This window comes from Eubalaena glacialis, chromosome 9 (genome assembly GCF_028564815.1).
Source record: "Eubalaena glacialis isolate mEubGla1 chromosome 9, mEubGla1.1.hap2.+ XY, whole genome shotgun sequence".
In the NCBI taxonomy this organism is placed as follows: domain Eukaryota; kingdom Metazoa; phylum Chordata; class Mammalia; order Artiodactyla; family Balaenidae; genus Eubalaena; species Eubalaena glacialis.
In genome coordinates, this window is record NC_083724.1 from 8365489 (window position 1) to 8384861 (window position 19373).

The 19373-nt window shown below is 55.4% G+C and overlaps 1 protein-coding gene across 3 annotated transcripts; it reads right to left on the bottom strand.

Moving 5' to 3' along the window:
* Window positions 1-2079: 2079 nt before the first annotated feature.
* Window positions 2080-18513, bottom strand: URM1 (ubiquitin related modifier 1). 3 transcript variants are annotated; one of them, XM_061199836.1, is made up of 5 exons: window positions 18445-18513; window positions 14306-14376; window positions 6241-6322; window positions 4679-4727; window positions 2080-2339 (listed from the first exon to the last, which is right to left on the bottom strand). In XM_061199836.1, the coding sequence occupies exons 1-5, from the start codon at window positions 18477-18479 to the stop codon at window positions 2316-2318; spliced, it is 261 nt and encodes an 86-aa protein (XP_061055819.1). In that variant the 5' UTR covers window positions 18480-18513; the 3' UTR covers window positions 2080-2315. The 3 variants fall into 3 exon arrangements, with proteins under 3 accessions (XP_061055819.1, XP_061055817.1, XP_061055818.1); XM_061199835.1 differs by lacking the exon at window positions 2080-2339 and adding an exon at window positions 3287-4316; XM_061199834.1 differs by lacking the exon at window positions 4679-4727.
* Window positions 18514-19373: the final 860 nt, after the last annotated feature.

The following is a 19373-nucleotide window of genomic DNA, read 5'->3' on the forward strand; positions in this document are numbered from 1 at the left end:
AGGAGGTATCCTGGGAATAAGCCCTTGTCCTTGGCCGCAGAGAGGGCAGTCTCCAGATCCCTAGTGGGAGTGTGGTCTCCCGAGATGGCATCTTCAGCCTGGGGGTTGGGACTGCATCCCCTCCTCCCTTATCCTGCAGCACAGCCTTTTAAGGGGGTGACCCTCTGACCTCTAGACCGTTCCCCCTCACCCTCCAGCTAGAAGCCCCTGGGGCAGGAGCTTAAGGCAGGAGGGCTCCAGAGGCCTCAGGTTTAGATGCAGATGGAAGGCCAGAGTTGAGCCTTAAAAGATTCTGGAGTCCCCTGGGCTCTCCTGGGGAGCTCAACCAAGGCCAGGGGCCTAAGTTGGGTCCATGGGAGTGCAGGGCCGAGATGCGGGTGCCTGGCCCAAGAGGAGGGAGGGGGCGATGTGCAAAGGGTTCAGGCGAAGGAGCTGGCGGGGCACTGGGAGTCTAGGATGCTGGGTGGGGGTGGGAGGGCGAGGGGTCCGGCCGATGCAGGGGGGGTTGGCCCCCGGGGAGGGGCACGCTATGTCTTTAAGAGCTGCCTGAGCGCAGGTTGCAGCTGCCTGGCCAGCCCGAGAGACAGCGGAGATTCATTACCCGCCGACACAATGACCATTGATGGCCCCGTGGCGTTATTCAAATCCAGTACCAATTGCAGCCGAGCCCCTTTCTCCGCGCCAGGCCCGTATTGTTGGAGCGGCCCACTAAAAGCCCGCCCCGGCCCCGAGCCGCCAGAGGCGCCCGCTCGGGCTCAGCCCTGCGCCTCGCCAGCTCGCCGGCTCCCAGCCCGGCTCCCCGGGCGCTGCAGGTGACCCGGCGGCGCATTCCAGCGCTCCCCGCCGTCCCGGCCACTGCCGCCACTGCTACCGCCGGCGCCCCGGCCGCGACTCAGCCACAGGGAAGCGGAGAGCGCCCGAGCCGGTGCGTGCGCGGGGCTGGGCGGGGACGGGAGACCCACGAGTCCAGCAGCCCGGACCCCGGGTTCGGAAACGCGACCCAGCCTCGGGTCCCTGTTTTCCGGATTCCCGGCGAAACCGGGGAGCCCAGGCTGGGGGCGGGGAGAGGGGAGTCGGGGGTTCCCCGGGACTGACAGAGGAGAGTCCCTCGACCTGGGGCGGCGTAGAGATCCAACGCGGGCTACTCTAGGGACCCCGGGCCGCGATCGAAGGAGACACGCGCCAGGGGCGACCGGGATCCCCACGCAGGGTAGGGATCCGCGTGCTTGCTCGTCCACCTTACCGCGGGATGGGCCGCGACTGCCGAGCATCTGCGAGGTCCGCGAATCTCCGGAGATCTGGTCCGGCGCTTTTAAGGAGAGAGGCGGAACCCCGCAGGAGACCGGGGCCCTGAACTCAGGGGCTTCGCCACTGATTGTCCAAACGCAATTCTTGTACGAGTCTGCGGCCAACCGAGAATTGTGGCTGGACATCTGTGGCTGAGCTCCGGGCACGACAGGGGCGGGAGCCGCAGGGACCGAGCTCAACGCGGGCGAGACTCCTCAGGGTGGCGGCTGGCTGGCCCCAGCGCGAGGATCGCGGCCCTAGCCAGGCGCGCGAAGGAGGGACACCGGTCCCTGTCACCAGCGCCGCCATCCTCCTCCCCTCGTCGTCGTCCTCGTTCTCCTCCTCCTCTGCGGGTGACCAGTCCTGGCTGGCGGGGTCCTCCAGTCGATAGCGTCGTTTTTCCCTTTTTCAAATTTCGGCCGGGAACGAAGCTGGCACGCCGCGGCGGGGCCCAAATGTGGTCCGGGCAGCTCGCCCTCGGCCCGAGCCGCAGAAAGTCCGGGACGAAAGAAGATGCCGGCGGACTGCTCTTGCTAACTCGTTTTGAATTGATTCTAACCCATCCTCCCCCACCAATATCCCCTAAGCAAGCCTAAACCGACCCCTAAATCCCAAATAAACCGACCCCTCCCGCCAGCCACTCCAGACAGACCCATGGGCTGAGCCTCCTCCAGTCGCTGCTGCTGGAGTGGGAGAAGTGCCGGGAATGATGCGCTCATTGCCCCACCGGGGCAATCGCCTCGGCTTTGGAAATAGAACTTGGACAAACGAATTCTTTTCATTAAAGACAAATTTTTGGAGATAGTGGGGTTTATTTATTTCCTCAAAAGTGGGTTCAGGAGCTGCGGGGTGGGGGGGCCATTGGGTGTCGTCGGGTCTGAGCCCAGGTCATCTATCCCTGACCCCTTTCGCGCTCAAGCTGAAAATGACCCAAAATGCTTGGAGTGTGGCCCCGGCCAATTTCAGGCGTGATGCTGGCATCCCTCGTTGCGGTGGAGAACCTGGCTTCCCCAGCACATCCTCCTGCCCTACTCCTCGGCATTGACTGCATGCTGTGGAGGAAGGGATATCCCGTTTTTACCCCTCCTCTCCCCAGTGCAGGCAGGAAAGGATTCCTCTCGCCCAGTTCCCAGGACTTGGAATCCTGTGGGGGTGGATACAGGGGCACTCCGAAGCTCAGCGGGGCTGGAGGCAGGAAGGCACTTCCAGGTTACAAGAATCGGGACAGGTGGATCCTTCAAGTGAGGCTGTCCCTTACCTTGTTCCCTAACATGCAGACCCTGACCTCAGCACCTAGTGCGGGCTGGTCATACAGCCTCTCCCTAGACAGCACCTGCACCCGTAACCTCAACATGGCCACTCCCACACACACACATACCCAGGGGGCCTCCACCTGCAGCAGTGCTGGAGAGAAGCTCACCAGCCCGGGGATCGTCTGCCCACAAAGCCTTGAGAATGAAGTGCACACACCACCGCCAACACTGTTAGGACAACCATTTGGCACTTTCATCTCCAGAGTGAGAGAAATTCCACCTTAAATTATTAACATTTAATGGAAAGCAAAGTTTGGGGGCGGGATGATGTTAATGCCCTAATTTTTTTTTTTTTTTTTTTGAGGTCTCCCTCCAGCAAACAAAGCTTTTCCTCCAGGTCATGGGAAGTGGGGCTCTGCAGTCTTATCTATGCCTCCTCCGTCCTGAGGCCGCTGGCTGCAGCTGGTGGGACAAAGCCTGGCCTCGGACAGACGGGTAGGGAAGTATCTTGGGACCCAGACTGGTCAGCATAGACTGGCTCTGCCACCCCTTCTCCAGATGGCCCTATCACATCACCCTTTCTCGGAGAGTCTGGATAGTCTGACTTTCAACCCCTGCTCTCTTTTTGGGTGAAGGGCAGTTCTGAAAGCCCTAGGCTAAGGACAGAGAGGTTGGTCCAGAGACCACGGCTGGGGGAAATGTGGGGTGCCACCGGTTTCTAAGGATGAAGTTCCAGGCAAGGCCAGTAAACAACCTAGTCTTTTATTTGCCCAAGGCCAGCTGTTGCAGGCACTGAGGCCCCAAGACTTCCAGAAGGGATGGAGGGAGGAGGGGTGAACCATCCTGCCTACCAGGTGCTGCCTGCCCCCATCCTGCTTCCTGCAGAAGGTGAGAGAGGAGATCAAGTGTACATTTGTGCCATCAAGTATCTCCCCAGTTTTCAGATACTATAAAAATTCAGTTGTTGTTGAGGAGGAAACTGAGGCACATTGACCCCCCAAACCTCTATATGCCAGTCCAAGGTTTAGCCCACACCCTCCTTCTCTCCCCCCTCAGCGGCATGAGCTGCATGCTGGCAGCCTTTTGCCGGGAGGAGGGTCTCAGGAGCCCATCTGGTGGCCTGTGTTGGGGGAGGCCAGCCAGGGTCAAGGGCTGTGGATGGGGGAGCAGGAGGAGGGGTGTGGCTGGAAGAGCAGCTGCTGTGTGTGTGGGGGCAGCACTGAATAGGGGACCCCAGCTGGGGTTCCACAATGATATCAGTGGGGGACAGGCAGAGCCCTCTGCTGTCCAGATGGGGAAACTGAGGCGGAGACCCCTCCAATCTTTGAGATTGGACCCCTCCAACCTCGTCAGCGGTCACTCAGTGTTTAGACTGAGACACAGGAGTAGACAGCTGCAGGGTCACCTGGCCGCACAGACCCCTCCACTCCTGACAAACTGAGGGGCACCCTCCCCCACCTCAGCTGCTGGGAGAGGCAGTGCCGGGCTCGGGCGCCTGCCCGCCTGCCTGCCTTCCCCTGCTCACGTGCCTGAGAAAGGCTCATTTTTAGCACCTGGCCTCTTTTCCCTGCCTGGAGGGACCTCAGGGGACAGAGGAGGGAAGAAAGCAGCCAAGGGAGACAGGGAGATCTGGAAGCAGGGCCCAAGGGGATGTCTGATTGTTCTGTTCTCCCCACCCCAAGGGGGCCCAGGCACAGAGAAGGGCCCTCAGCCGCCGTGCAGCGTGGATATGAAGAGGATGCTGTCCTGGTCCTGAAGCTGGTAGTCCAGCTCACCCTGGTCCAGAAGAGAAATAAGGAGACCGTCAAGGGCACTTTTCCAGTTTCTCCCCAGGTGTTGAGAGGGAAAGAGGGGGAGCCTGGCTGCTCTGGGAGAGAAAGATAGAATCTACCAGAAAATAACGGGTACCCTATACATTAACTAGCAAATCTCCAGGGTGGAGGAGAGCTCATCACTTCCCCCAGCTACCCATTCCTTCCTCACTTGGGGTGGGAGACTCAAGTAGCCTCAGTCTGGAGGCCAGATTGGGACAGAGGATTACGCAGCCACCCTATCTGCGTCTTATGAGAGGCCCAAGGCTTTCCTACCAAAGCAGTGAGGGGAGCAGTTGAGGGAGGGCTGTCCCCCGAGGTACTGACCAGCAGTTCCCAGTCGGCATCGTTAATCAGCACCAGAATCCCTGGCCGCCTGTGGGAAAGATGGTGGTGAGTAGCAGGGTGTGAAGGGCGGGAGCTGGCAGGGGCAGGGGCAGAGGCTTAGACATTTGGGCTGCAGGAGTGTGGTGGGAGCCTTTTCTCTCGAGGGTCCCCATTAAAGATCTCCCAGGGAGTGGAGGCGACAGGAAAGTCTGAGGGCCAGATGGAACACAGGTGCAAATTCCACTGCCACCTCCCAGACCTCGGGCAGGTCATTTTGTTGCCCTGAGCATCAGTTTCTTCATCTGAAAACAGGGTAAATCACAGTGCCTTCCTCACAAGCTCTGCGGGAGGATGAAGTGGGATGATGCGTGTGAGGTGCTTGCTTGCCAGGGTCTACCATGGGAACCACTGGTAGCAGCCTATCTTTCCAGGGGTCTAACCTCACTGTCCCAGGCCTCCCGCATGCGTGTCCTGGAGAGGAGGCTACCTTGGCTTTTCTGAATCAGGGAAACCTGCCAGTGGCCCCGAGCCCCTGAAGGCCTGAGAGCAGCCCTGCCTGGAGTAAGGCAGGGTAGGCCGACATTTGGACAGGTACCTTAGCCTGGTTCCTGCTGGCAATGACCCAAAGAGCATTGCTGCCCTTGGGGGTGACCTCCACGACTGTTGGACCATGACCTGAGCCACAGGTTGGATGGCAGCCCTAGCCCCCAGGGCCTGCTGGTGAACCTCTGCTTCGAGGCAGATGAACAAGTCCCACAAGTGCCCTGGCCACTTCTGTGACATATCAGGCTGGCCTTGTTGTAGGAGTATAGTGACTTCATGGCACATGGAATCTGGATCCTTTCCTAGGAGGCTAAGCTGGGTCTGGGACAGATACAGAAGCTTTGGGCTGGGCTAGGGGTGTCCCCAGTGAGCATGAATGTGCATGTGTGTGCACACGCGTGCAGTGACTCCCTGTAATCCTAGACCTGCGCTGTCCAGCCCGGTATCTACGAGCTACATTTAAATTTAAATTCCATTTAAGTAACACTGAACACTTAGTTCCTCAGTCACACTAGCCACATTTCAAGGGTTCAATATCCTCATGTGCTTAGCAGCTACTGTATTGGACAGCACAGACAGAGAACATTTCTATCATCACAGAAAGTTCCATGGGAGAACACTGTCCTAGGTTGTCAAGAGATGAGAGAGACCTTGGGTAGCATCTTTTCCTCAGTAATGTCTGTATGGAGAAACTAGCTGAGGCCCAGAGAAGTGAAGTAACTTGCCCAAGGTTCCACAGCAAGTTTGTGGCAAGCAGAAGGCGGAATCTAAGTTTTTTGATAAATTTACCAGTCTCCTGACCCAGGTGTTGAAAAAAATCCCCAACAGTCCAATGTGGTAGCAAGAAAACTGAAAATAAACTTCAACAGAGCTGGACAGAGGCAGCCTTTTCCTTGGAGGGCTAAGAGGAGGATAAAGGGAGAACAGGACCCAGAGAAGGCTGTGTTTGAACCAAGGACAGGGGCTCAAACCTCCTTCCCTTCACCTGCCCTCCTCAGGGAAGGGAGAAAGGGACTCACACGCTGTCTCCCTGGATGAACAACTCTGGCCGCTCTTTTAGCAAGTTCTTCTTGATCCAGACAAGGAGGTTCCGGATGTCCCCTGGAGAAGAAGGCACAAAACAAACTAATGTCAAATCCAAATGATTCTTGGCCCTCAGGGCCTTGCCTGGACCAGGAGGAAGTGAATATGGGGCTGAGAGGGCCTCTTTTAGACCAGGCTGTCATGGCCCCTGAACTAGTGGATTCCCAAGGTGAGGAAATGGACCTGGAGAGGCCAGTGACCTGCCGAGAGGTCTTCAGAGAAAAGTGGCATCTGGCACTGCTGAAAGCTTGAAGAAGAGGCAATGGGGATGCAAGGCAGACAGCAAGAGGAATGGTCACGTCCGAAAGGGTTGAGAGACCTCCACCCACTAGCCCTTGAAGATGGTCTGAAACCGCCATGGGTAGGCTTCTGGGAGAGCCCCTCCACCTTTATCTCCCCAGCCAGTCCCAGATGGGGAGCATTTGGCTTTGCTCTTGGAAGGTCTGCATATATTTCCCTTTGTGAGGGAAGAAAAACAATTGCTGAGCCGATAACATCATTTAATTTCCTCTGACAGAAGGAGAGAAGGATCCTTCACCAGCCTGAGACGCTGACAAATCACTGCCCCTCTACTCCCCCTTCGCAGAGCCCTCCAGGCCAGGGGCGGCCACCCTGAAGAGGAAAGAGGTTCAGGGTTGAAAGGGCCTCTCCTGCTCAGCTGGACACTGCGATCTGCCTCTGTGATTCTGGAACAGCCACCAAGCTCTGTACATCATCTGGAGGCTCAGAGCCACCTGTCTCCCAGGCCTTCTCTCCTTTTCTGGGAGCCAGGTCCCAGGCCACAGCACACTGAAACCTGGCTCTACCATCTCCTCGAAGGCTATGGCTCTCAATGATCCACGGCTCAAACAGAGCATCCCTGAGGCTGCAGGAGTAGCCTTCTCAGAGACTAGCTGAGATGACAGCTCGTCTCTGAGAAGCCAGCAGGGGGCTGGAGGTTAGCCATCCCCATCCTGAGTCAACATCTCAGAGGGGCCTCTGTCCTGGGTCTGTGCCTGAGACAAAGCTCAGGGACTAAGCTGGAGAAGGGCCCAAGCAATGCCTTGGTTTCCCTGACTGGAGGTGAACTCCAGGCGCGCAGGCGAGGGAAAGGCTGCCAATTAAGGAGAGGCCCAGCGCGTGTCACACACAGCACCAGCCTTGGGCAAGGTTTTAAGGCACTCAGGCAGGCTGCACCCTGGATGGACTGGTTCACTCTGCTCTGTGCCAGCTTCCCTGGATTGTACGCCAGCAGAGCACAGGGCCATGGGCAAAGTGTCCACGGACTGAGACTGCGCCTTTCAATTTTAATTCCTATTTTTAAACAAAGCAGATGGGAGTCTTCACGGTCCCTGGAGCGGGCAGGGGACGGCGAGTGTTGCCTCCAACTAGCTGCAGTCCATTTAGACTCCTGGCTGGGTTCCTCCCAGAGGCCTGGGTTTCAGAGGTTTCCCCTTGGCCTCCATCTTGGCACTGTCTGGTGGGCCGCCAGCCCATACATCTTGTGGCCGCTCGATAGAGCCGCCGGGGTCTGACACATCCATCAACCAGCCCCGGCAGGCGGGGTTGTGCCTGTGTGCGCAGAGGCACTGAGGGACTGGGCAGTGCCTGGCCTGAGGGCCACCAGCTGCACCTCCACAGCCCCCGCTGGCCTGTTCAGAACCAGGACCCAGTTGGGTGACAGCCCTGGCTCCCTCCAAGAGGGGACTTCTGCTCCACTCTCGTAGGCTGGGGGTGGTGGGGAGGACTAATGGTCATGTCGGGGTCATCCAAGTGATGGCACCATCGTGGAGTCCCCAAGGGGTGGGCTGGGGGGGAGTCTGCTGTGGGTGCTGGCTCATTTATCATGATGCTTCTCTTTACTGAGGTCATTCCCTCCCTCCTCTGCGCCCCCCAGGCCTGCCCACATTCTTGATAGCCTGTTACCATGGTGAGGCCACCGCATCACCACCCGTATTGTTCCCCCATGCCTGGATTTGGGGGTGGGGAGAGGTGGAACTCCTGGCTCCCTTCGCAGGCTGCAAGGGCCACTCCGCCTAGCCTGAAACACACCCCCAGAGACATCGTGCTAGGCTTGCCGAGGCCCAGACAATATGCAAATAGCCTCCAAGCCAGATGGTCGGCTTCCAAAGGCGCCCAGGGGAGGAGGAAGGGTTAAGCAGAGTCAGGGGCTGGTGGCTCGGGGATGGCTCTAGGGAATCTCACTTGCACCTTCCCCCTCTGTGTCCTCCTGCCTTCCCATTGCTACCGATGGCGGCTTCCCTCATGGGATCCCATGCAATCACTCACAAGACAAATATTTACTGAGCAGCTACTACGTGCCAGGTGCCAGGGAGATGGCGGGGAGCAAGGCGGACACAGAGCCTACCCTCATGGAGCTAAGAGGCCAGCAGGGGAGACAGACATTACTTAATTAGTCGTGACAAATGCTCTCTCCTTTGTGTGGGATCAGAAAGAGCTCTCCTGAGGATATTAACATTGAAGCTGAGGCCTGAAGGATGAGAAGGGTGGGATGGGGGAGTGTGCCAGACAGAAGGAAGAACATATGGGAAGACCTGAGGCAGGTTGGAGTTGGCAGCTTCAAGGTAACAGAACAGAGAAGGCCAGAAGATCAGCCTGAGACAAGGCCAGAGATGTAGCCAGGGCTGGACTATGCGGGGCATGTGTGGGCCTTGAGAAGGGGCTGCTTGGGAAGAGGCCTCTCCCTCCTCGGGAGCCCCAGGGGTATTTCCTGAGTGGGAGCCCCAGCATGCAGCAGGGAATCTCTCACACAAAACGCCCCTGAGACGTTTACTGAGCACCCGGACAACTGTGGACGGAGCGGGGGAGGAGGACTGGTTAAGAACGGGACTCAGCCCTGGGTCTGAGTTCGACTCCATCACTTCCTAGTTATATGACCTTGGGTAAGGAATTCTCTTGAGCTTCCTTCTTTGTCAAATGGGAACTGTAAGAATGCCTCATAGTGTTGTTGTGAGGCTCAAATAAGATGGTCCACATAAAGCTCTTGGCACTGTGCCTGGCACAGCGATGCTGTAATTCTTCTATGAGCCAGAGGAAGAACCTGTACCCTTTAATCTCTCTTGCTGCCCTGAGCTTCCACGTGCTCTGCCCAGGGGCCTGGCACCTCGAGGACATGCTTAGGAAGCTCTGGAGGGTGCGGTACAGTGAACTATTGAACAGACACTGCTGGGACTGGCTGGGGTTTTCTGTGGGATCCACTACCTTTCTATCAGACCTGGAGAGGGAATGAGAGAATGGGGGCATTGGGAGAGTGGCGAGGGGGCCCCAAACACCAGCCTTCCCTTCACTTTAGATTTTCAAACTCCTAAGATGCTCCCTGGACAACCCAGGTGGAAGGAATCACACTCTGAGGGCAGGCAGCCCAGGGCAGGGAGATGAGCACCCCAGTGTAAGGTTTCCAGTGCAGGAAGCCTTGGGACCTGGCCTGCCTACTGGGGGAAGAGCAAGTGATGGCAGCTACTGCTCCCACGGCAGAGGGGTGAAGAGTTCGGGTTCTGGAGCCGAAGGGCCCTGGGCCGTGCACTAGATGGCCCTGGGTAGGACGTCACTTGACCTAGGCCTCAGGGTTATCCTCTAACAAATGGGGATAATCATCCAAACTCCTAATGCCAGCAGCAGGCCCAGCAGTGTCAAACAGACCAGACAAATGCACATTTGCCCACAGTGACTCAGGATTGCTTATCCTGTGGGCTGCCAGAACCTTCTCCTAAAGGCTGCTGGGAAAGGGGCACCACACATGCTCCTCTTAGCACCTACAAAGGCTCCCACCAGAATCCCGTGCCCCGGTGGATCTGTCCTTGTCTGGGAACAATCACCACCCACTGTGGCAGGGCCCTCATGGTGTCCTAGCTCTCTGGTCTCATCTGATATTGCATCCCGGCTGCGGTGGACCCTCATCCAGCCTCTTCTTGAAGGCCTCCGGGGAGAGCTTTTCTCCCAACCAGAAATCTGGCTTCCTCTCCCTCCCACCCACCGAGCCTGGCTAGTCCCGGGGACCACGCCAACAAATGTGGCCCCGCTTCCCCACACCATGCAGACTTGGGAGAGACGGATCCCCTACGTCTTCTCTTCCACAGGTTAAGCCGCTCCTGTCCCCACCAAGTCCCCCAGGCTCCAGGACAGGGCTCTTCTGGGAGCCCACCCCAGGCCTTAGTTGAAAGGGGAGAAGAAAGAGCTGGGATGGGGGGAGTAAAAGACAAGAGAGGGTAGAGGGAACATCAGAGAGTCCATTTACAAGTGAATGGGGGTAAGAATGGAGCAGTTTGTGGGCTAAACTGGCCTCAGAAGGAGGTTTACAGATGTGCGTGGGGACGCTCCTCATTGTTTAATTAAGCAGAAAGTGGATCTTTTCAAAAGCAATTTTGCACAGGGACTGAGAGTGGTTGGGGGGAGAGGAGGGTGGTGGGGAGGGGATCAGCAAACAGGCCCCAGAGCAGAGAAAGGAACAGCTGGCCCCAGAGAGGCTGTGAAATGCATGCTAAGCAGTTTAAAGCGCCTGGGAGCTCCCTAGCCGCCCCTGCCTCCCGCGCCAGCCCCCCTTTAATACAATGGCAGCACAGAGGGGCAGGGAAAGGTGAGGCAGACGAGTCTCTTCCTGGGGCCAAGGCAGGTAATGCCCACACTGGGACGGCCGAGGTTTTGGGTTTGCTCCAGGCCACTGACCAACCATGGGCTGCGAGCCTTGTGTTGAAGGGATCCTTGAGGCAAAAAAGCCAGCTCTCGGTGGCCAGTGCCCAAAGCTGGTGGGTGCCTCCCAACCCTGGCCACTCAAGGCCTATTCCATGGAGGTAGCGGTTAAGACCCACCTCCCTTTCCCTTGCACACACAACTGCTCACTGGATCAGTGCACCCTGTTTCCCAGAACCATACACTTAGATCTGGAAGCAACTTTTCCAAACTGCAGATGTCAAACAGATAACCAGCTTACTCCAGACTAAATCTAGCCCAACCTCCCGTTTTACAGGTGGAAAAAAAGAGGCCTGCAGAAATAACTAATTTGCCATCGCGCGCTGCCAGGGCTCCTCTCTTGCGATCTCACCCACTTTGGCCTTGCCCAGCCTCTTCTCCCAAGTTGGCTGGGTTGGAAGCTCTCCCCTGGCCCAGGACCCAGGGCCCTGTTTAGTCCCCTTGTTTGTGAGCCTTGTCACAATCCATGATCTTATGGCTGCTATTTTCTCTGCTGGAGTCTCCAAGACCTGCTTGGCCAAGTGGCAGCCCCTGGGCTGGGAACGCTGCCAGACGGCAGATCTGGGCACGGGCTTGGGGGAAGAGTGTTACTTTCCCAGTGGCACCAGGCCCCTGCCCTCCTGTTGGGCTCCGTGTGCCAGGGTGAGGCCTGGTAGCTGCCAACCAGCTCTGCAGCCGTGATGTGACTTACACCTCTGGGCACAGAAGGGCAAAAATGGAAGCCAGAGGTAGAGATCCACAGCCAAGGGCCCAAAACTGAGCACATGGGCCATTTCCGCTTGCCTCTCCTGCCTCCTTTTCTTTATTCCAGAGCGGGGAGGATAGGCCCCCACCTGCTCCCTAAGCAGTAGATGGGGCATCCAAAACCTGGGTCTCAGCCCAGCCTCCCTACTTGAGGAACTCTGGACAGGTCACTCTCTTTCTCTCTCTCTGTGAGGTTTGGTTTCCTTGTCGATAGATAATATATACTGGGCTCATTATGAAAACTTAAATAAGTAGCTGTTGGAGGCATGAAAGAAAGTGTAAAAACTGGAAAATACACTGCACGTTTGAGATGTTATGTGATTCAGGGAACCTCTTGGGATAAATGGTAATGGGTTAGTGGTACCATGCAAGGACGGCAGCGACCCTGACATCTGCTTCTGAACCCCAGCTCTGCCATTTATATAACTGTATGACCTGGGGTAAGACTTTTGACATCTCTGGGTTTGGGTTTCCACTTTTTAAAATGGGAATAATAATGATAGCTACCACCTAAGAACTTGTGACAATTATTGGTACAACCAGCTGGGGCTTTGCCTACCATGCCACACTCAGCCTGTGCCCCTTATGACACTGGCCTTCCTTCAGGTCCTTGACCACCCCAAGGCCTTCTGCCCAGGGGCTTCACAAGTGCCGTCCTCTGTACTTGGAGTGGGCCCCCTGCATCTCTACTCTCCCTCCAATTTATTAGGGTGGCTTCTTTTCGTTCTTCAGGCTGTAGCCTCAAGGTCACCTCTGTAAAGAGGCCTTCCCTTACCACCTGTTGTCTCATTCAAAGCACCTTTTTGTTCTCCTCATGCCAGTGATGACCACTTGTTCAGTTACGCATTTGCGTGTTTACTTTTTCACTGCCTGGCTCCATTTCCATTACTCTGTAAGCTCCATTAGGGCAAGAACCATATCTGTTTTGCTTACGACTAAATACCCAGCAACTAGTACAGTGCCTGCACAAAGGAGACATTCAAAAACACGTGTGCCAACTACAGGAAAGAATAAAGTACTTACTTCCATGCCTGGCACTTGGTGCCAATGAATGAATGAATGAAAAGGGGCTGGAATGATTAAACTCGGGGACTTGCATGCCAAGCAAAAGCAGGGGGAAATAAATCATAACTTGTGATATTTTAATACCTTCCCAGATAAGTCTTTATGGCTGAATCTTTGAGAGGCTTCTGAGAGCCCCTTGTTCTCTACCAAGGCTGCATAGCCATCTGTCAAACTAAGAAACCATCGCCTTTATCATCTTGGGTCTTCCCCACCAGGGACACAATCCCACAGTCCTGACATTTAACCCCAGCCTAATGCCCACACCCAGCTCCAGGGGGCAGTGCCCTGTCCCTTAGTGAGTGTCCCCCGGCCTCTGAATGTGGCACACAGACCTGCCCTATGCCATTGCTCTCCAACCCAAGGGAGGGTCAGAAACAGCCTTGGTAGCCAGTGAATCTGGGCAGTAATTGTCTGACTCTTGGCAGATGCATGTCCAGCCCCAGTAGACTCCTGTCGAACCTCACTTGACCATTTTCTACTGCTCACCTCCAGGAACCTCATTCCCCTGCCTCCTCATAGAACTGATTTCCTCTTCTTCCCAGAAGTATCTCAGCCCTAGGCGAGACGGGCGCCCGTCCCTGAACATTCTGCTTTTGCTAGGATCCACTGCTAGGGCTGCAAAGCACCTCCCCAGTTGCAATGTCCAGTCCCTGCCTCTAGGTTACACTGCTATTTACCCAGCTGGACCTCTGGAAATCAACTACTCACTCCCTCCCCCCGTCTGAAGGCAGGGTCTGTCTCCCCAGTGCCTGGTACATGGTCTGCAGCATGGGAGGTGCTCAGCGCACATTCGTTAAAGAAAGGTGAGCAGGTATTTGAATGAACACATGGAAAAACCCCCGTCTCCCTTAGTCAACCTCCCTCCTCCAACCTCCTTTCTGGCTGGATGCTTTTCTTCTCATCCAAATCCTGTTCCCACCATGTAAGCCCGTGTGCATTGTTCCATTCTTGACGAAGGTTACCTCCTTCATGAGGACATCTCTCTGCTGCCATCCAGTGCATGGTACAGCTGGCTGACCCCTTCTAGCAACCCTGAGAGATAGGGATTACCATCCCCACTTCACAGATAAGAACACTAAAGCTCAGAAAAGTGAGGTGACTGGCCTAAGGGGCTAAGGGGATTCAAACTCAAGTCTGTCCAGGGAGTTCCCTGATGGCCTAGTGGTTAGGATTCCGGGCTTTCACTGCCAGGGCCTGCGTTCAATCGCTGGTTGGGGAACTGAGATCCCACAAGCTGCGTGGCGCGGCCAAAAAAACCCAAACCAAAACAAACTCACGTCTCTCTGAATACAGAACCCGCACTCGTAAGGACTAAGCTAGGCCATCTCCTCCCTACAAAGCTGGCTGATTGCGGAGAGGATGCGGGGACAATGTGGTGATCTCTCTTCCTTCCTCCCCACTGGCCAGGGAAATTCCACCCATTCTCACTTGAACGGGGCCGAGTGATCCTGTGGAGCAGCTCCTGCCCAGTGGCCCCCAGGGAGGGGCTCAGAAGCCCATACTCACAGGGTTCCTCCTGTCCAGGCAAGGTGACCTGATGTTTCTTCACACCGTCAAACAGGAGCTCCGCACCGCCTCTGCAAAGGAGGGCCAGAGAAAGAGCTGGGTGAGCTCCTGCAAACGCCTCAGAGACTGAAAACTGAGGAGGAGGTTGGCTCCAGAGGCCCAAGAGATGCAGAGACCAAGGTTCAGGAACACCCTGGGTACCAGCGATCAAGCCTCAAATGTGGCTTCCTGATGTGGTAAAGCCGGAGAGAAACAATTTTTATTAATATTTAAGTATCCAAATTTGCAGATTCTTGTTTTTATTCCTCTGCCTTAGCGCACAGGGGCAGAGCACAGGCTTTGGAGTTGTGGGCCTTGAGATGGAGACCAGGCTCTACCTGCGCCTGATGGCGAGACCTTGGGCACGTGACTTCATCTTCTGAAGCCTTAGTCTTTCCATCTGCAAAAATGTTGAGAAGCTACCATGTGGCACACTAGAGACCCTGTGTATCTAGAGGTTTCCTCTGGCTTGGCGATGCTTTGAAATTTCCCGGCCTGTGCCCCACGCCCACCCCCGCTGCTGGCCTGGTGGGCGCACCACAGTGTTGGAGGGTAAGAGACCCCACTGGGCTTAGCAATAACCCTGCCATTTGCTACAACATTCTTCCTCTCATTTCATCTTCAGGGACTCCCAGGGAAGGCAGGAGGGAGGCGGATATTATTAACTCCAACCAGTGGAGAAGCAGACTGGGGCCAGGAGAAGTTAAGTGACGTGCCCAAGGCCAGACAGGCAGTGGCTGAACTAGGATTTGAATTCTAACTGGTTTCTGGCAGAAACAACCAAGACTCCCCCAAAGGTCAGGAAGCCCCTTGAGGGCAGAGTCTGGTTCACTTCTGTGTGCCAACACCTGGCCAAGGGAAGACTGGGAGAGCAGAGATGCTCAAAGCCAAGTGCAGAAGCCAGGGCTCAGGATGCAGACACTTGGGCTCTTTCAGTGCCCCACACTGCTCCTCCCCCTGGGTCTCTCCATTCCCGTCTCAGACTTCACATGGATCTTAACTGAGAAGGCCTTAACAGACTTTTGACGGATGTGATGCCTCCCACCCCACCACCCTTTCCCAATTTCAGAGAACAGAGATGTCCTGAGACAGTCCACTGGGAGGCAAAGGCAAGGCAAGCATTGTCATGGGGGAAACATGGGGCGACTGTCATCCAAACAAGGTCACGCTTTGTTGATGCAGAAGTGTGGAGGGGGAGAGGAGGCCCATCTGTGGTCGTGCACAGGGCCATTTCAGCTGCAGGCCCGCACAGAGCGTCCATTTATCCCCTTCCAAGAGCCTCGTTCTCTCCTGACTGGGGGCTGGCACATGCAGCAGCTGGGGTGGGGGAGGGTGGCAGGCAAGGGGCGACAGGAGTTGGGGGTCAGAGGAGTGGAAACTGGAAGCACGGGGACCCAGGCAAACAACTCAGATCAGCCAAACCTGGTGGTGCCAGGCTCAGAGGCCAGGGCTGTTTTTCCCTTCACAAGCGGATAAAGAACCAGTCTGGCTCAGAGAGTGACCTGTCACTGCCGAGTTCACTCGCCCTCGAGGGAGGGGTTGGCATTTTTGTTGTCAGCACATCTGGAGGGGAGGAAGGTGCATGCCCAGCCTCTAGAGTGATTCAGGGAGGCAGGAGGGGCCTGTTTTGGTCCCAGAAGAGAACCAAAGCCAGCCTCTTATGTTCTACAGGATTTGCTATTCAAATGCAATTAAGGCATTACAACCTAAGATACCTGTCTTTCCTCCGCTGCCCAGTTCTCGCTGCCCAGTTCTCGGTGGGAGGTGTCTGTTGGTACCAGTGACTGGTGCAGACATTCCCAAAATGGCCTTCACTTTTTCTAGTTTACCTTCATCTTTTCACCTTATATATTTTAATTTTTATTTATTTCCCCTCTACCTGCTGGCCTGGTACACAGCAGGCACTCAAGAAATATTTGATGAATGAATGAAAATGCCCATTTCCCTCACTTCTTCTCTGACCTCAATGGCATTCCCTCCCTTTGCCAATACCTCCCAGACTAAAGGAGGAGGAAAAGGGAGAAGGAAGAGGGCATCTCACAACTGTACTACATACTCTGCATCCTCTGTGACCTGAGAAAATGCTCTGTTCAGGAGGCAAGATGAGGATGGCAGAACTGGTCAATGACAAGAGGGAGAAAGGTGGGCGAGGTCTTCTAGAGCGTCTATCAGAGCTGGTGGGGCTGAGGGGACCATATCTGCTCAGGGGAAAGAGGCAAAGGCCTAACCCAGACTCTTCAAGGATTGGGGTGGCACTCAGGGACAAAAGGGAGAGAATGATGGGCAAGGCAGCTTCTTTGCACATCTACTTAGGTTCAGAATAAAGGATGAAGGAAGTCTGCTAAGAGACGTAGGAAATGAAAGAAAGGCCGGGGCAAAAACATGCATTGAGACAGAGACAAAGAGGGAAGGAATCTGGGCTTGGCATACATATTGGGCATTCTTGCTTCCTGAGAAGCTGCAGTTCTCAGGGGACACTGGGGTGGTGGGTGAAGGGAACGCTGTCTTGCCTTGCCAGGGTTCACTACTGCTCTTGGGGGTAAGGGAGGCTGAGATGGTCAAACCAGAAAATGGGTGCTCAAGCTAGTCTGTAAGTTCTGGAGGGCAAGGACCATATCTTCCTCATATGACTTCCCCACTGCTGCCAGCACAGAACCTAGCAAACAGAAGACATTTCTGAGAAACAAATACCATGTCTGACTCAGTGAGCATGACAGGTAAGCCGGCTGTAGATAAGCCTTAACACTGGCAATCTGCAGCTTCTCCCTCTTCAGCTCTGCTGAGGCCTGTCAAAGCAGCAGGGATCCTCCTAGAACCCCCAGGCTATGGGGGGCATAGCTGGGCAAAGGGTCAGAAAAGCAATAGAGTCAGGAGGCCAGACAAACATAGTTCTAATTGGACCCATGGGGCCAGACAATATCATCAATTAAAATGCAGTTAACATTCATGAGACTACCCCCTTGTAAGGGCCAGAAACGCTGAACGCTGGAGGGCATGGACAAAGTTCTATTTATCTTTGTATCCTCTGTGCCTGGCTCACCGCCTGGCACATGGTAGGCACTCAATAAATGACTGGTGAATGGACTATGCAATGAAGGAAAAACATGAAAGAAACTGGGGGCATCCAATGGAAGGAAAGGCATTTATGGGCAGAGGTTTTAGATTCCCATCCCGGACTTTTCCTTTCACATAAGCCTTGTCTTGTTTATCTTCACACACAAAGACAAATCTAGTCCCAGCTTTTCCACGGGACTCTGGAAATTATATCACCCATCTCCTAGGGTCTCAGCTTCTTTGCCTTCTCTCTAACCTCTGCAGTTTCTCTCAGCTCTGAAATCAGATGAAAAACCTTCTGTTTGTAGGAGGCAGAAGACAGTGGCTTGAGGAGACTTCCTCCCTCCTCTGTGTTTCTTCAGTTATTGGTGTGTGTGCCCCAATCCTGCACTTTTCATCCTGCGCATACTGTACTGTCATCAGGTTTAGTCTCCTCCGCTGTGCTACCTTACTTAGCCCCGTACCGCCACCTGACTCAGGAGCTGCAGGAGGCACTCAGTAAGTGACTGGTGAGTAGCAAGTTTACGGAATGTACTGAAAGGGGTTCAGGTCTGTTCAACACTCCCAAATCTTGGGAAAGGGAGGAAAGGAATCTCGTCTTGGCCACACACCCCACGAGAAACAAGGCTCCAAGAACCGTGTAAACGGAAATTGCTGCCAGAAGAAACCAGGGGGTGATGGTGCTCCTTCTCGATCCGAGGAACTCAGATAGCAGACACACGGGCCTGCTCCAAAACGGGGTTGGCAAAGAAGGTAGAGAGACCGCCCGCTAACCGTCAAGCCTTTTGAGTCTGGCAGGGCTCAGGGTACGGACGAGTGCCCAGACCGCACCTCCACGCCCCGGCGTGCGCCTCTATTCCCGGACATACGGCCTCGTGGCCCAGGCGGACCGAACCTCTCAAGCTCTCCGAGGCGGGTGCCGTAGCTCAAGGAAGTCGCCGGGAGCCTCGGCGATTCGGTCGTGACAGGCCCCAAGGCAGAGGGAGGGGAGTTCCGAGCCCGACGACTTCAATCCATCCCCACGGCGCCCCAGCTCTGTGACTCACCCGAACTCCACCTCCACAGACAAGGGCGCTGCCATGTTGAGGAAGCCGAGCTCACAGGAAACTCTCTTCAACTTCCGACGCTACTGCCTCGTTTCCGGTTGCCGCGGACGGAAGAGGCGGTGCCAGGGAAACGCTCCTGCTCAGCTATTGGAGGGAGGCCTGGAGCAGGGAGCTGAGCTTGGAGGATAGTGGGCCCGGTTGAGGGCCTTTGAGTTGGTCCTTTTGTGCAGTTTAGGGTTGGGGCTCAAACAACCAGGGCGGGCAGCGACTGGCATGAGCCACAGCTAGGCGGAGGAGAGCCCTGGCATCTTGGTGCTGAGACTGTGAGCCACGTTACAGTTTATCTTGCATTAGTTACCAGTTCTCTTCAGTGCGCACACCGCTTGGACGAGCCCGTCCACTCGTCTTGAATTATAAGTGACCCCCAAATTTTATTTCCGGCCCAGAAATCTCTCTCCTGAGCCATCGACTCGCAATCCAACCGCCCTGTCGATTTGGATTGCACTCATTCAACAGATATTTATTGCACGTCCTCCGTGTGCCTGGCATTTTGGTTGGTGCTAATGGATGCGGGGGTGAACGGGATAGGCAAGGTTCCAGCCCTTAGGGCACTCACAGTCTAGTGGGGGAAACTAATCAAATAAACATACGAGTCATGCTAATAAATGTAAAATCTCAAACTGAAAAATGATCTGGAATTATAAGAACTTCAAAAAGAAAATGGACTGGACTGGACTTGGGCTGAGCGCTAAATCCTGAGTAGAGCTAACTAGGTGGATGTGAGGGGAGAAAAACCTCTGGGAGCATTCCAGCGAGAACAGACGGTGCAAAGACTCTGGGTGGGAGAACGTGCTGGAGCACCAAGAGAAGGTGGAAATTGGGGAGCAGAGGGCCTGGAAAGAGATGAGGCTAGAAAGGTGGGCAGGGGC

Coding starts and splice junctions, on each gene's coding strand:
- URM1 (XM_061199834.1), bottom strand. CDS start 18,479: ATGGCAGCGCCCTTGTCTGTGGAGGTGGAGTTCGG. Junction 14,377..18,444: donor TCTGTGGAGGTGGAGTTCGG/GTGAGTCACAGA, acceptor CCTCCTTTGCAG/AGGCGGTGCGGAGCTCCTGT. Junction 2,340..6,240: donor TTCATCCAGGGAGACAGCGT/GTGAGTCCCTTT, acceptor CTTCCTCCACAG/CATGCAGTCAATGCCGAGGA.